Source organism: Sparus aurata, chromosome 14 (genome assembly GCF_900880675.1).
Source record: "Sparus aurata chromosome 14, fSpaAur1.1, whole genome shotgun sequence".
Taxonomy (NCBI): Eukaryota; Metazoa; Chordata; class Actinopteri; order Spariformes; family Sparidae; genus Sparus; species Sparus aurata.
Genome location: NC_044200.1, coordinates 19996495 through 20011731, shown reverse-complemented (window position 1 = coordinate 20011731; position 15237 = coordinate 19996495). Strand labels below are relative to the sequence as shown.

The following is a 15237-nucleotide window of genomic DNA, read 5'->3' as shown; positions in this document are numbered from 1 at the left end:
GCATACAACCAAAGCCTTATTAAATGTGATCAGTCAATACAATTCAGACTGTGAATGGAAACTAGATCACATCCAATACCAAAATCTTGTCTATGCCTACACATTTTGCGTTTAGATCAAGAAACCTTTGGATCAAGGAAAGTTACAAATGCCTTGCTGTGCCAAACAAGGGGGCTTGTTGTACGTAAAACCGATGTCAGTTTTTGCTGGTGAACAACATAATCCCAATTAATCTTTTTAAAAATGAAATGTTCCGTTTTTACTGTCTAGTACAGAAGTTAATATCCATTTAACTTTTGGAAAGAAAACCCATTGCACATGTTTCAGTTGATGAAGTAAATCGTCTAGACAGGTTAGAAAAGCTGATGGAACAAATGCTGTTTCAAAAACAATTTGATGAACATATTAATTCCTCCTTTCCCAGACAGAAAGAGACACGATGTGACTCTTCATTTTTTATTTATTTTGTTAAAATACATATGAAACAGATACAATAAATCATATTCCAAATGTTTACTTTAAATTGTTACAAAAGTTATCACAAACTGTACACATCATGACAGCAATCGCAGTTGTTTTTGCTCAATATAGATTCAACCAATATGCAAACAATTACAGCTCAAAGCTCTAAACTCCTAAACATGGAATAACTTGATAAGATAGAGTTGGCTTCACTGGGTGTCCAGTCGGACTAATTGTTCACAACTATTACAGAACGTGTATAAATTTCACTCCATCACAAGTCTGAGCTGTTCAAATAATCACCAAACAATAGAAATACATTGTGATGTCTCTATTTTTCATAAATTCACGGCAACTTCTTAATTCCAATTTTCCATATATACAATTGACAAGTATACTGTATATACAAATGTAAACACCATGTTTAAAATTTGGAATACTCTATTCATTTCATACATTTTCCCTTGATAGGTGTGTTTTTAAAGTGGTGAGAGGCATGCTACAAGTAAAAATATATATATTTTTTATATATTAAAGGTCCAGTGTGTAGGATGTAGGGGCTCTATTGGCAGAACGTAAATGTTGTAATTATTGTTTTATCAGTGTATATTCACCGGAAACAAAGGATTGTTGTGCTTTTGTTACCTTAGAATTTGCTTTTTCTATCTACAGAGTGAGCTGGTCCTCTTCCACGTTGTCTGCCATGTTTCTACTGTAGCCCAGAATGGACAAAACTCAACAGGGGCTCAAGAAAGATAATTATGGGTTACTCACCTTTTTAAAAGCCAGCCTACCCAAGTGTGACAAACTTTTAAGCTAATTTTAAATAGTGGCCTGACTGTTTAATTACAACATCACATTATGCACACGGGCCCTAAAGGACCGATAAGCTTGCGTTGTGAAAGAAGCGTCTGGAAAATGGTGGATGTACTTTTTTTTAAGGTAACAACCCTGACGGTCGTCTGGGTCATTTTCGGCTTCATTTCACTTAACACCTTTCAAAGTATGGACGTGACCCCGGCTCCAACGCTGTGTCCAGATTCTCATTAAAACATCCATGTTTGGAGGGAAGGCGGAGGTGAGGGGTATTCAGTTGGTCATCAATTTCAACTAGATGGTACTAAATCCTACACACTGGATCTTTAAGGGCAGCGCAGGGGGGGAAAAGCATCATTATGCATGTGCAAGTAAGTTAACAGTACATAGCCTTTTCTCTATTTGCTATGTTGATTTTTTTATTATTAGTTTCTTATTACTCACGTGTAAGTAGAAGCTGAGTCAATGTTCTGTCTTAGATGCATTGAATTTAATTTCATATGGCTTAACGTAAAAAAATATACATAACATTTATAAATGTTTGAGTGAATGCGTAACTTTTGTAATAATTGATTATAATTCCCTGAATTTGTAAGTGGTGACAAAACATACGATAAGTTTGGATAAATTGAGATTTGATTTCCATCTTCTTACCAATTGAGCAGCTGCTTAACTTCGTCCTATTTTGTTTTTGTTGCTAAGCCCGTTAAGCTTTCTGTTCTCTGAGCTTTTTGCACATGGCACATCACAGTCGATTTGCTAATTGTGAACAGAGATTTCTTTATTTAACCTGTAAACTCACATTTAAGAAGCTATAAAACGCTCCTGAAATTAAGCCTGGGTTAGATTGCTACTGTGGGCACGAAGCTAGTTAGCTGTAAATGCTAACGTTTGCAGCTTAACTTCGAGGAGAGCAAAGCTTGACAAGCCTGCTGTTTTGCCTACTAATGGTTACTCAGCTATTTTTTGGATAGTTTTTTCTTATATAATCAAGATATTGACATCTCTTTATAAAAAAAAAAAATCATTATGTTTTTACAGCCAATTTGTAAAGCAGAATTTGGAGCCAAAATATCCACAAACATATAATTCATGAGGGATATTTGCAGTGTTATAGAAGTTATAGAAGGAATAAAGGCATTAATACATTAAACTTCAAGTTCAATTTGTGATTCCTGGCTCCCGACTAGCTTCTTACACTGGTTGCAAGGGTGCGCCTAACTTTTTCATAGACATGCGCCCAAAACCACATTTAATTTTTTTCTCAACTGACGCTTGTCAACAGGAATAAAGGTGCAGATAAATTCCTCACCTCTACATTTAAATGACAGCACACACAACAAGAAATTTCAGTCAAAAAAATGTTTTCTAGAGATTTTGTGTAAAACTGAATAAAAATATCAGGCGTACCAGTGCGACCAATGAAAACGCCCAGTCGGACTTCATTCATTTCTGGGCGCATATGTGTCCAAATCCCCGTTTTTATGTTCTGAATTTCATCTGCTGTGTTTGTCAGGTGTTTTAGAAACAAATTTAAAGTTATTTCAAACACATGTGATTTGATCTCACTGTACTTATGCTTGCTACATGTATCTGCTACATCTAAGAGTCCCGTTGACGCCTCTTGTAGGTAACAATGGCTGGTTAATGGCCGGTTTTACACACCGTTGACAGTTGCGACTGATGTATTTCAAGAGCGACTCACCCAGCCCTTGTTGTCGCTAAATTACCTGCATTCTTCAGCCAATGACTGTTGTTATCGAGCAAATGTTTTCATGGCAATGAGCAGTGCAGCCCTTTAGCTTTGTGCCTTTTAAAGTAAAATGCTAACTCACTAAAGAGCTCTTGGGCCATAAAAAATGTTGCTCAACGTATTGAGATTGATACAGCTTCAAGTGAATCACTGAGGACTTCTTGCAGCGAGGCCTGCCATTCATATGGTCTGTGTAAATGAAGCCTTTCTGAGAATTTCAAAGCAGATGTATGAAAAACAAACCCTTGAATTGAGCGACAGTGAGTGCTGTGCATAGCCAGCTCTGTAGAGCACTTGAAAAATCAGAGTTCAAGATGAGTGAATGAAAGCAATTTGAACAAAACCTGCGTAAACACGACAGAAACGAGTAGGGATGAATTTAATTTTCATACAACATGCTCACGAGAGACTCAGCACAACTTCCCAGCAGCTCTTAACAAACGTCTGGTTTCTTACAGAGGTGCTGTCGTCACTCTACCTGTGAGCCTCAAGGTGTCTGTGGAGGTTTGGGTGAAGGACACGAGCCTTGACTCTCAAAGCTTGCTGCTCTACCCGGCCACTGCAAGGTAAATATCACAAAACACAACACGTTATAGAGGCTTTGCCGTTCCTTTTGTGGTATCAGAGCAGGTTATTAGTCTAATCCTCAGGATGTACTGTGATCATAGGCAAAAGAGTTGCATTAGTGCAGCAGAGCCGGATCATCACACAGGGGATGTGGCAAGAAATATAAAATTTTTTATGAAACTGTTAGAGTGATCATTTGTCCTCAGTTGACAGGAGAGTTGAGTCAGTTGGGTTATTGTGTTTAAGAGGCATAAAAGACAAGTTTAACTCTGTAACAGCGTGTGATTTGTATGCCATGATGAGGTCTTACATTTTGTGTGCGAATCTTAAAGGAATGGTTCACCCGAAAATTCATAATTCAAGGAATGTGGGGTGAAGTTTTCAAGTCCACAAAACATTTCTGGAGCTTCACGGCAAGACACCATTTTTCTAAACAACTGAAGTAGATGGGGGAGAATAAAGCAAACATGGCTCCTCACAGCTCGTCCGGCAGAATCTTATCTTCACTTCAGCCTCTAAGCTCAGAGCTTTCAGCGCTCATCCCGTCTGACGTCGGTGCACAAGCTCGACTGTACGTCAACAGTCTTTTTTTTAACCAGTTTCAATTTCAATTTCTGGGAATGCATCAATGCTGCTTTGTTGTGAAGCCTCAGAAATGTGTTACCCAATTTTCCATCAGCGTGAGGAAAAGTAGATAATGACTCAATCCTTTAAATACACTGCCAACAAAATCTATCTTTTAGGTGTCAGTGCTCCGTCTTCGAGCGTCGTCAGCTTGGATTCAAGGCAGTTACGATGAATTCCAGCATGTTGCACAGATGGGGGGGGGGGGAGATAAAGGAAGGATAAAGCTGCGTACACCTTCACACACTCACAAAAACTACCAAAACATTGTTAGCGACAGGATCCTCTTCTGTTTATGCATGCTCCATGTGTTTCAGACACTCTCATGAAGACACATAGCTTCCATTTCAACCCAAACACAAAACCCTTTTGTGCTTGTGAGCAGATGTCAGTCTGTAAATTGCCCCGTGATAGCTGTCGGATTTTCTGAACCTGCTGTGTGATTGTGATGTTTTCGAGCATGTTTCTTACGGCGCTACAATTGAATGCTACATTTGAAGCACCAATTTTCCCCAAGAAGAAATATATAATCCAAGTTCCCTCTCCTTATTACAGCACAATGTTTTGACCGGAGCTAGAGGGGACACATTTTGCCTATGATGACAGTTGTAAACAAAGCACATGAAGTAGTTTTACCACTAAAAAATGAGTAATCACCTGTTTTTTCCTATTCGTCAGATGAAGAGTAGAGGAAAAGAGGAAGAAACATTGATAACATGTAAAATATGAAATTGCATTGCGCCTCTCAGTATTTACACATGTTACGTTATTAAAGGGTAACTTCGCCAGTTTTACACAGTTTTAAAAGTGTGCTCACAGGTGTTGGGGAGCTTAAATTCCTTTTGTGGCTCCAGAGGAAGCTGCGTGTACTCTCCAGTGATGTCACTCAGTGGCTGAATTGCATTGTGGGTAATATAGGCGTCAGATTTTGAAGGAAGAAAAATGCAATATTTCTGGTTCTGCTTTGATCGTTTGCTTTCAAATAATGTCCATAATGTGTCTGCAATACTAGTGGAATGCTGCCTATATTACCCACAATGCAATTTAGCTACTGAGTAACATCACTGGAGGCAATTTATCAGATTAAACACAGCTTTCTCTGGAGCCACAAAAGGCTTTATTATACTTTTTTCACATGCAGGTGTACTCCCCAAGACCTGTGAACACACTTTAATGTGTAAAACTGGTGGAGTTACCCTTTAACTAGCCAACTATACCAAAGAATCCAAGCGTCCGTTGGCAAAGCTGGCAACTTCTCTATGAAGACATGACATCTGAGATGCTGAGTTTAGGCACCTTGTTCTGCTACGTATTAGCCCACTTCACTGTATCTCTTTTTGACTTCAAGTAAATTACATTTACATTTGAGAAACCCAAGCTGCCTGTTTCCCCTTCAAAGCTCATCTGCAATCTCTGTATTGAACCTAAAGGAATTAAACTAATATCTATATTCTCAGATGATTCTTGGCAAAACAGCCAAAATCTCAAAATTTCCATTTAAGCAATTTTCTTTTTGTTTTTTTGGTAATTTTCACAGGAAAGTACCTCGGATTTTTTTTAAGACTAGATGGGACTAAACCCATTTTCATCTGGATTTGTATGTCTTCATGTATCACAAACTTGTTTTGTTCAGTAAAAGTAAGTCAAGAGAAAAACAACCGCTGATGAAATATTTTAAAATATATATATATAAAAAAACATAAGCTGTGACTTTCAACCTCAGTATTTTTGCAGTTTTTCATCAGATTTCATTCTCAAGTGTTGTCTGAGATTCATAACAAATACAGCTACACTGCCGGATTATGGTTTTATAAAAACAAATCCAAAGGTAAAAAAATAATAATGTTATACACATAAAGGAAATTAATGAAAAGCCTCAATGGAACAAGGCTGGGGTCAATGTGACATTCAGTAGCTTCTGCAAAGCTCTGTAAACATGAGACTGTACCTCTCCCAGGGCGTGCCAGTGTGTGATGGGCTTCCGTGGGTAAGCCAGCATTTCGTTCCAGTGATCTCGTCCAAGACCCTCAGCGTCCGGCCCGGTGTGACACACGCCGATCACCTCATTGTGTCCCACCCTGTTGGTCGTGAAACACGCGTTAACACACATTTAGATGCACACAATGAAGCAGTCCACGAGGAAACATAAAAGTCAAGACTAAACTGAGCAAGTAAATGATTATTTCAATTACAGACCTTCTGAAAGATTTAGGACTTGTGCTGTAGTTCAGCACGTATGCATGTTCAGTTCTTACTGACTGCTTCACTCACCGATCGTAATCCATCACCATGATGGACAGACTGACTTGTTCCACGTTCTCCGGGGGAATGTCGAAGATGATGGCCTCGTTGTACGACGGGTTGAGTGTGCTTTTCTTGGTGGTTGTTTTTCGCTTCTTTAACCTCCGTCCATCACATATCAGGTAAACCTTCACATAAGGGTCTGGGAGACACGACAGCTGTCATTTAATAACATGTCTGGATGTCTGTAGGTAGAAAATTACAGTTTTATTGGATGTTCTTAATTGAAACTAACGCTAAAGGAAGGGCCGCCATTAACAGGTGTGCAGAAGTTTTATGAAATGCGAAAAATGTCCTTTTTTGACTTCAATAATTTGTCCCCCCCTGGCTTCTCTCGGTCCCCATTTCCATTCTAAGTGGCCTCCCGCCGCCTCGTTTCAGCTAAGTTTGATTTATGGCTCAGCTTGTGCTTTTGATGTGAGGCACATCTTATTTGCTGTCGGGTTACCTGAGGAGCCTGTGATGTCCATGGCTTTGAGGTTTCTGCATTTGATGACTGTCAGGGTCATTCTCCCCGCTGTGGGGAGGTAGCACAACGAGTACATGATCTCTCCCAGGTCGACGCTCTCCTGGAGGTGAAAAAAGGGGAGACGTCGTGTCCGTTCTTAAATGCTTTCACCGCCTCGTGTGCAGCAAAATGCCACGGCAAAGAAACACACAGGTGAGGAAATTAAGGAGATTGGATTTTGTTAAGTGGTGCTTAACGACGTATTGGCATGGCGCGGCTGGCTGTTGTGATACTTCAGTGATGCTGGAAATGGCAGTGGAGTGGAAATTGCTACTTCTGCCCACAAACATTCGAAAATGCTCGTTCTCACACACACTTTAAGAATGAAACACCCAAGAGATATACATCCACAAAGTAACTGAGGTGTTGGCAGAGGAGTTACCCGAGGTAAATATCTTCATAGTACAGTAGACCACATTTAACAGTACTTTTAAATCCTTCAGCACGAAGGATGAATACAAATATTATCCATCAACCATGTCAATGTAGTTTACATTCTCTATATTGTGGATTAGCAGCAGTCTGTCGTGGCTAATTTTGTACGTGCCGTTCTGTATGTCTCATGGCTGCACAATCCTCGGAATTAGATTTTTAAACTTGAAAAGGAAAATGTTGCTTATTGTTTAATTTACATCTCAATTCACATCAGCATTAAGTAGATTCAGATAACAGAGCATCACAGTTAAAGACGAAATGATGTGTGTTTTAAAAGTGACGGAAGCGTTCACGACTCCCGATCGTAACGATGTCAAATCCTCTAAAAAGTTTTGGCAGCGGATCTGCAATAAGTATAATATATATTTTACAATATACAATAGCCGGATTAGCCCCGAGATGGGTGGAAAAATTCATATCCGCCGTGACATACAGCACATGAAGATGGATGATGAGTCTCCACTTGCTTTTAACAAATAAGGAGTGAGCGGTTTACAGCCTCTACTGCAGCCAGCCACAAGGGAGCTATTGAGACGTTCAGGCTCCAGTCTCGGGGGAGCTGTTATAGCATCCATCTTAAATATGTCACAGGCCTAACCTCTATCTTGTGAGCCCGTGTTAGCCCTCTTCATCTTGTATGTACTGTTACAGAACAGTATTAAAGGCGCACCAGACTGTGGCCTCGTCCTGTATTACTACCTCGCTCTGACACTTAAACGCAGCCGTGCAGTCGAAAAGTGCAAAAAACGGTAAACATCATCGGCACTCTTCTGGTAAAAAGGTTAAAGAGCCTTTTGTAGACGACTATTTCGTGCTGAAACTCTTCAAAGACACTGACAACGAATGTTTGAAATCTATTATTGGCTATTCAACCTTTTTGCCAGAGAGGCACCTTGGATGTTTCTCTTTTCACACCTTCAGAGACATACAGAATCACCTCCAAGTCATTCTGCATGTAAAACTGAACGTGCAGCTCTTTCTGTTGCTTTCTGTAAAGCCCACGGAGGGTTACTGCATACATGAGCCTGAAAACAATGGCTCAGTGTTGAATGAAGACAATGTTCATAAATAAAGCTCGTGAGTAAACCATGATAACCGTTCGTGTGGGAGTGAAATGCATTGTGGGCTAAATGACCACATCTTTCTTTAGAGCGAGTTCATGTGAGGACACACGATCCGCTGGTTACTGATTACTGTACACGCTGCTCGTATAAATACTTTATGAAGTTTAAACATATCACAGCTCGGTTCATGTATCATATTGTGTTCAGATAATTGCATTCTGTTGCTATAATTAGTGAAGAATACCGAGCAGTTTGTGGAAAACGTGCGTGGGCGTTTGGCTGGCGAAGTGCATTTCCCGAGGAATTATGCAGTGTTTGCGAGCTGCTGCCGCTTTTGTGGAACGTCATTGATGAATCCAGGCTCTCAGGAGTGAATCAGTGCAAAAATCTTTCTAGAAAACGCGTCTTTTCTCGTTCTGGCGCTTACGTGGCATCCGTGTGAGGACGTGGACGGCGTGTATGTGCGAACGGAAACTCACCGTAGTCGCCGCGTGAATATCCTTCCACACGACTGCCTCTCTGGAGAGGTCAGAGAGTTCAAAGAGGTTGTCCACCACCACCTCGCCAATCATATCGTGGCTGGTGAAGCGGTCGAAGTCGTATACGCTGAAGTGCAGCTTGCGGTTGCACAGCTCGTCGTACACCACGGGGAAACAGAAGGTCTCGTCAAACATGGGGTTCAGGTTCTTGCGGTGGACGCGCGTCTGGAACTTCTTCTTCCTCTCCGGCAGCAGGTAGATCTTCACGTACGGGTCAGAGGTGCCCGTGAAGTCTTTGGCGGGCAGGTCCAAGGCCTTGAGGATTCTCACCACCAGCGCCTGCTCCTCGTAGTCGTACCGCAGCGAGAAGCTGAGCTTTCCGCAGGTCTCCACGGGCCCTTTGGCCTCGTCCTCTGAGTCCACAGATTTCTGCTTGTAGAGTTCGGGTTTTATTCTTCCGATGCTCGCCGTCGACGACTGTCGCAGCGGCACCGTGTCCATGGTGAAGTCGACGCTGGTGACATTCATCTGACGAGGCAGGTGGCGCCGGAATGAATTGTGCCTGTTGAAAAGGGTAAAGGGCATCGGGTAAATGTCTCGAGTGTCAGAGTTATGCATGAGTGGCTCTGTTATGATGGGCGCTAATGGTTTGTCAGGAGAGAGGTACATCTACGAAGGATGATGCATAATAACGTGGCGCTTATGGAACATGTTTTGACATATTACGGTCTGTTGGGATAGCTCAAAGTCTTCAGGTATAGAAGCACAAAATCGAGATTAGGAGCAGAAATAGTCACTGAACAACCAACTGGTATGTCAGAGGCCTCAGGTGGCTTCAAGGCTCAACAGTAATGACTCTGAGGGATGTCTTTCAGTGTGCTTGATGCATTTCGGCCAGTGGTTCCCAACCTCTGTTCAACCTGAGCCCTTTCTATTGTTGAGTGAACTGACGACCCCTGTTTAAGTGACGTATTTTAAGGGATATTTCAGATTATACTCCAAGCATAACAATAGCAGCACAGAACAACATATAAACTGTGCAATTAACACAAATAGTCAAGTCAGTAACTATGGTAAGTCTGCGTGAAACGAGTCATCGGGATACATTTTTTGCAGATTATTTCCTGTGAATTCTTTTTCATAAAGTTTTCATCCACCCTAAACATCAAGAAGGCCTCACCATCCCCCAAGAAGCTTTGCTGACCCCTAGTGGGGAGTCAAGACGCCCAGGTTGGGAAACCAGTGGCTGGAACTTCTTACATTAACCTGGCTAATCATATGATACACATCTTGTCCTTGTGAGGCAGGTAAAGGTGCCTAGTGTGCCTCAAATTAAGAGGTTTAGTAGACAACCTGAGGAAAATTCAAAATACAGCTGTTTTGCTGATTTTACCCTCAAGTAGTATCAGACAGTCAAATCAAAAGGTGCATGGGGGGGTAAAAACTGAACAATTTCCTCCACTTTGTCACCACCGACTGTGATTTGAGAAAATGACAAACCATCTCCAGCGTTCACATTCGAGCTGCTGAATGCCGGAGAAATCACCTGAACGCTGCAAATTTCTGTGAAGTTGACATCTTGCGGGAAAGAAAGAAAAAAAAAATGAGAAAAAGAAAAAAAGCCTGCGGTGTTTGACTCCCCAATCTTGTCACCTAGCAACAAGCCCTTCTTTCTGACAGCCAGACAATCACAGCGATCTGACAGCTGTGGCACAGATGATATGGCACAGGATGCACAGCTGAAAATTAATAAATGCTACACTCAAGTGTTGTAACACGCAGAAGGCTGCGCGTTGTCTGGGAGCAGGGACAGACCACAAATCACAGAAGATATTAACTATTTGTCTTTGCACCCTGTGTGAAGTTGTATTATTCACTTTTAAGACTCTTTAAACCACAACATACACTTAATCCTTCAGGGATTACACTAAATCCACCACTAACACCAGAGACATAACCATGATTTTATTACTTTCTCTGATCAATAATGTCCTCATGAAGTTGAACAGAGAAGTTGGAGGTAAGGCGAGTTCACTGAAATTCAGAAAGTTTTGTTTTTTTGTTGTTTTCCTACGGAGAACCTGAGGGAGAAATTGATTGTTCAGTGATCAATTTTCTACATTTGATCTAAATTGCTTTTTCTCCTGTGTTTTTGCTAATCAACTGCATTTTTTTTCTCTTGCCAAAGCTTTCTTTCTAATAGGTTTCACAGATAAAATAATAACATTTATCGACCAGTTCTCAAGTCATAAACCAAGTACAGGAAACAATTTAGACCGGACTCAGAATTAAAAAATAATCCTCACTTGCCTTCGGGCTTCTGTGGATACCTGATCACAATGTTTAAAAATGAAAAATGACTCAATGATAAGATTAAGAGCTCATTATACTTATATTATACTCATTTAGACAGATAAGAGACTAAATCTTGCCCTCAAAATAATTGGTGAAGAATCACCAGTCGTGATTAATATCATGTCCTGACTGTTTACTGTCAAGGAGGGCCAACATTTCTTTGCTGTCCATAAATTAAAGATGACACAAGTTGATAAAAAATGATTAAATAGTTATCCACAATGGGTTTCCTTGTAATATATCATAGTAAACTAAATATTTGGGGGGGTTTTGGACTGCCACAAAAGCAGATTGAAGATGTCACTTTCTGTCATTTTGCAGAACAAACAATAAACAGATAATAATAACTTTATTATTTTTCATTTTTTTGTTTCCCAGCATAATCATTAGTTGCAGCCCAAACACATAATGTAGGTGCTAAATTCAAAACTCATTACTCGACACTGTACCATCAAGATGATTTTGATGATATTCTAAGGTTTTAAAAAAAGTCACATAATTTTGCTTTAAGCTGGGAAATAAGCAACAAAGCTGTAAAAGGTATAATTTTGTAGAAAACATAGGTGGCAGCATATCACACAACGGACACTGAACCGGGACTGAACACAGCAACCGAGACCAACTGAGGTCAGATAAATGACAGGATACAGTATGGAGGCGATTTACAGCGTCTCTGACCACGACTGTGACCTCGGGGATGACAAGGCCCAGCAGGCGAGAGAGGAGTGACAGAGTCAGACTTCAGCAGCTGGGGGAAATATATTTTCACATCTTGCTCAGCGAAATTGAGGATTTTATCAACCCAACCTGAGGTGATGCGGAATGACAAATCAAGACTGTTTTTATGTGTTTTACAATGTGTTAACGAGGCAGCTCGTCTTAGTTTGTTGAAAGAGCGAAACTGTTATTTTTTTCTGTTTACTACGGAAAATAGAAGTTTAAAATCCTGATATCTTAATGCATATTTTGTTCATTTATTACCCTTTTGTCGGGGATCATGTGACAGCACAGGCTTGGGCAAACTGGTTAGCTCACTTACTTCAGCACACATCTCTGCAACACAATACAGAGACGACATTTCTTTTAACATTTCAGACTAAAATTCTGGTCATATCTTACAAATCGCTCCTTTAAGCCACTAACACTTGCCCTGAAGCAGTATTTGGTCTTGAGTTGGGAGTTAATTGCACGCTGCAGGTGTTATTGACGTTTTGTCATTCAAAAAAGAAAAAATCTATCCACATCAGGATCACTGTTAGCAGAGTAGGTGGAAGGAGCGAGACAGTAGGCGTTGCAATCTTTAACCTGGCCTTTCTGCCTCTCCGGTGGGTGTATAATTTATGAATACCTCAGTCTCCGTGTAATTTAATTAACGAGCCTAGCGACAAACCAATGCAACTGTCAATAACCCTCCCTGTGAGAAAGTGAGCGCAGCTGCCTGGTGCGTCCCACCACAGTCCCAACCTTCCACCATGACAGCTTCCACCCCACAGCACTGCTAATTATGGACAGCGTAGTTAAAACACAGTGCTGGGAAACAAAGAGGAGCAAGAGCTGGTTGTTTAATTACTGGGGTTGCTTCCCGCCGTTACCATAGCAGCTTGAATCACACGTACAAGCGATTACAGGGTTTGAACTGAAGCGTGGAGACGTACCGATGATCCTACAGGAGGTGTGTGGGGAGGGGGGGCTTTTTTCTGGTCAGGAAAGGCACAATGCAACATGTGCAACAGCGTTTCAAGGTCGCCAGCCAGTCCCTGACACGTGCCAGACCACCTCAAGGGCAGTGGTTGCTCTGTCACGAACTATCAGGACCTGTAGGCTTGTGGGTTCAGACATGCTGCCATTGTGCCCTCATTTGTAAGCATGTGTGGGGAAAAAAAAGCTTGTCATCACTATTTTGTCTTCGGAGGAGGGAGGGGTTGTGAGTGCAGTGGGTTCATGTGAGGTACCTGGAGGAGGAGGTCGGCTCGGTGGTCTGCCTCTGGATCTTCGCCTGCTGGCTGAGCTTCTCCCTCAGGGCGGTCTGCACCTCGGCGGGGATGTCCGGAGACGTCTGGCTGATCTTCATGGCCGCCTCCAGGAGCTTCACAGTGCTCCGCCCGTTCACCTTCACCTCCAGCGGGTGCTTCTTCTCCACCTCAGCCACTTTGCACTCGGTGACCGGCGGCGCTGCAGCAGGAGGCATGTCGGGGAATCCCACGTGGAGGCCATTTTCGACATGGGTTGGCAGAGCCTTGCTCCTCCAAATGGGCCAGCACAGCTTCCAAAAGACAAAGAGAGAGACTACCAACAGGGCGAGGCCACAGAAACCCACGACCACAGCAAGGAGACTAATAGAGATGTCTACATGTCACCCATAGAGGAGGACAGGGACACATAAAGAAGCAAGCGAGGGACGAAATGTGACAGACAAACATGCAAAGGAGAAGGAGAAAAAGGGAGAGAAAGCAAGCTGTAAGAAAGAAGGGGCACCTGTTTGATAAAAGCAGGACAATGTAAAGTCATAAAAGCTCCTGACATTTCCCTCTAATCAATATTTAAATGCCTCGAATTCCTATGAATGCAGCTTTTCAACGTGCAGAATGGGGGAAAAAAACAGACGAGAGAGATGCAGGATAATCACTTCAGCTCAGTCTATTTCCCACCTGTTGCTATTTCATCAGTCTGCTCTGCTGCAGCGAGATGCGTTAACAGGTAGAGAAACACTTCCACAACAGTTCAACGCGATTAAATAAGTTTGAACAAGTGAGAGCTGATGTTTGGTTTCTCCAACTACATGCATTTCCTTTCACGGGATTCATTCAAATCCATGAATTTGAGTAATAAAAAAAAAAAATAATGACTTTGTTCCATTTACCTGCGTGTCCTTTACCTGGTATGTTGCTCTCCAGCGGGAATATATCCGAGCATTTCTCCCGGTCAACGTGCCCCGTGAGACAAAGTTCCGTAACGATCTGGAGAGCCCTTTGGCACAAGGTGATGCTGTCCTCCGTCCGGACACTCATGTCTCTCCTGTTAAGCCATTGCACGCCGGAGGAGCCAGGAGGGCGGCGGTTCATCTGGACGCCTCTGTTCTATGCGCCACAGCGGCGGGAGACAGCAGCAGGGAGGCGCGCTGCGTCCTGATCCATATCCAGTGCGCACCGAGGAACGACTGGCCGTGCGCGCTCGCTGCGGTGGAATAACAGGCGGCGGGGCGGCGGGGTGCTGGAGCCCAGCCCTCGACGCGTCCAATAGCAGTGCGCACCAGTTTGCTAGATGGTCCTGACAGTTGGTGGCAGTAACGGGATTACTTTTTCTAGTAATGAGTAGTTTGTCCCCGCCTTTCCTCCAGCACATGCTCCAGTCCTCCCATCCCCCAGCCAGTCTTTGTCCCCTGTGACCCCGAGGAGTGCAGAAAATGATACAAGAGGGAGAATTGCGCTGAGTTAATTTTTTTTTAATCTGGAAACCTTTACAACCTTTACAATACAACATGTATTGTCTTCCTGAATTCCTGAACTCATACTAGAGCCACATGATTACAGCTGTTATTGCTTTAGAAATAATATATTTTTCTTCGATTTTTACATACACTCATTGGCTAATTATTACTGTACTTGTACCTTCACAGTTAGTACGTGCACTTTAAGGAACAGTCCAGCCCAAAAAGGATAATTCACTTATCTAATCTATGAAAAGGTCAGGTGAAGTTTCATAGTCTCGCAAAAAATTGCTGGAGCTTCGCAGCAAAACAGCGATGCAGCATTCTTCTAAACAACTGAAGTGGTTGGGGACCTGTGTAAAATGTAACAAAACAACAGAAAATATATATAAAATGATTAATCAAAGTTCAAAATAGATTTGAAAAGACATAGCAACTATTTTTGG

General features: G+C 42.0%; 1 protein-coding gene and 1 long non-coding RNA gene across 6 annotated transcripts in view; one reads left to right on the top strand and one right to left on the bottom strand.

Moving 5' to 3' along the window:
* Positions 1-442: 442 nt before the first annotated feature.
* On the bottom strand, positions 443-14659 carry syt10 (synaptotagmin X). 5 transcript variants are annotated; one of them, XM_030440719.1, is made up of 8 exons: positions 14225-14426; positions 13317-13710; positions 9010-9571; positions 6972-7092; positions 6494-6665; positions 6171-6300; positions 4880-4889; positions 443-3590 (listed from the first exon to the last, which is right to left on the bottom strand). In XM_030440719.1, exons 1-8 carry the CDS (start codon positions 14424-14426, stop codon positions 3580-3582), a joined length of 1602 nt encoding a protein of 533 aa, XP_030296579.1. In that variant the 3' UTR covers positions 443-3579. The 5 variants fall into 5 exon arrangements, with proteins under 5 accessions (XP_030296579.1, XP_030296578.1, XP_030296577.1 ...); XM_030440718.1 differs by lacking the exon at positions 4880-4889 and having other exon boundaries at positions 14240-14659; XM_030440717.1 differs by lacking the exon at positions 4880-4889 and having other exon boundaries at positions 14225-14658.
* LOC115595882 (uncharacterized) overlaps positions 3493-15237 on the top strand; it is a 48297-nt gene continuing 36552 nt past the window's right edge. The window contains exon 1 of the long non-coding RNA XR_003986821.1: positions 3493-3597. This is a non-coding gene — a long non-coding RNA (uncharacterized LOC115595882). The remainder of the gene's footprint in view (positions 3598-15237) is intronic.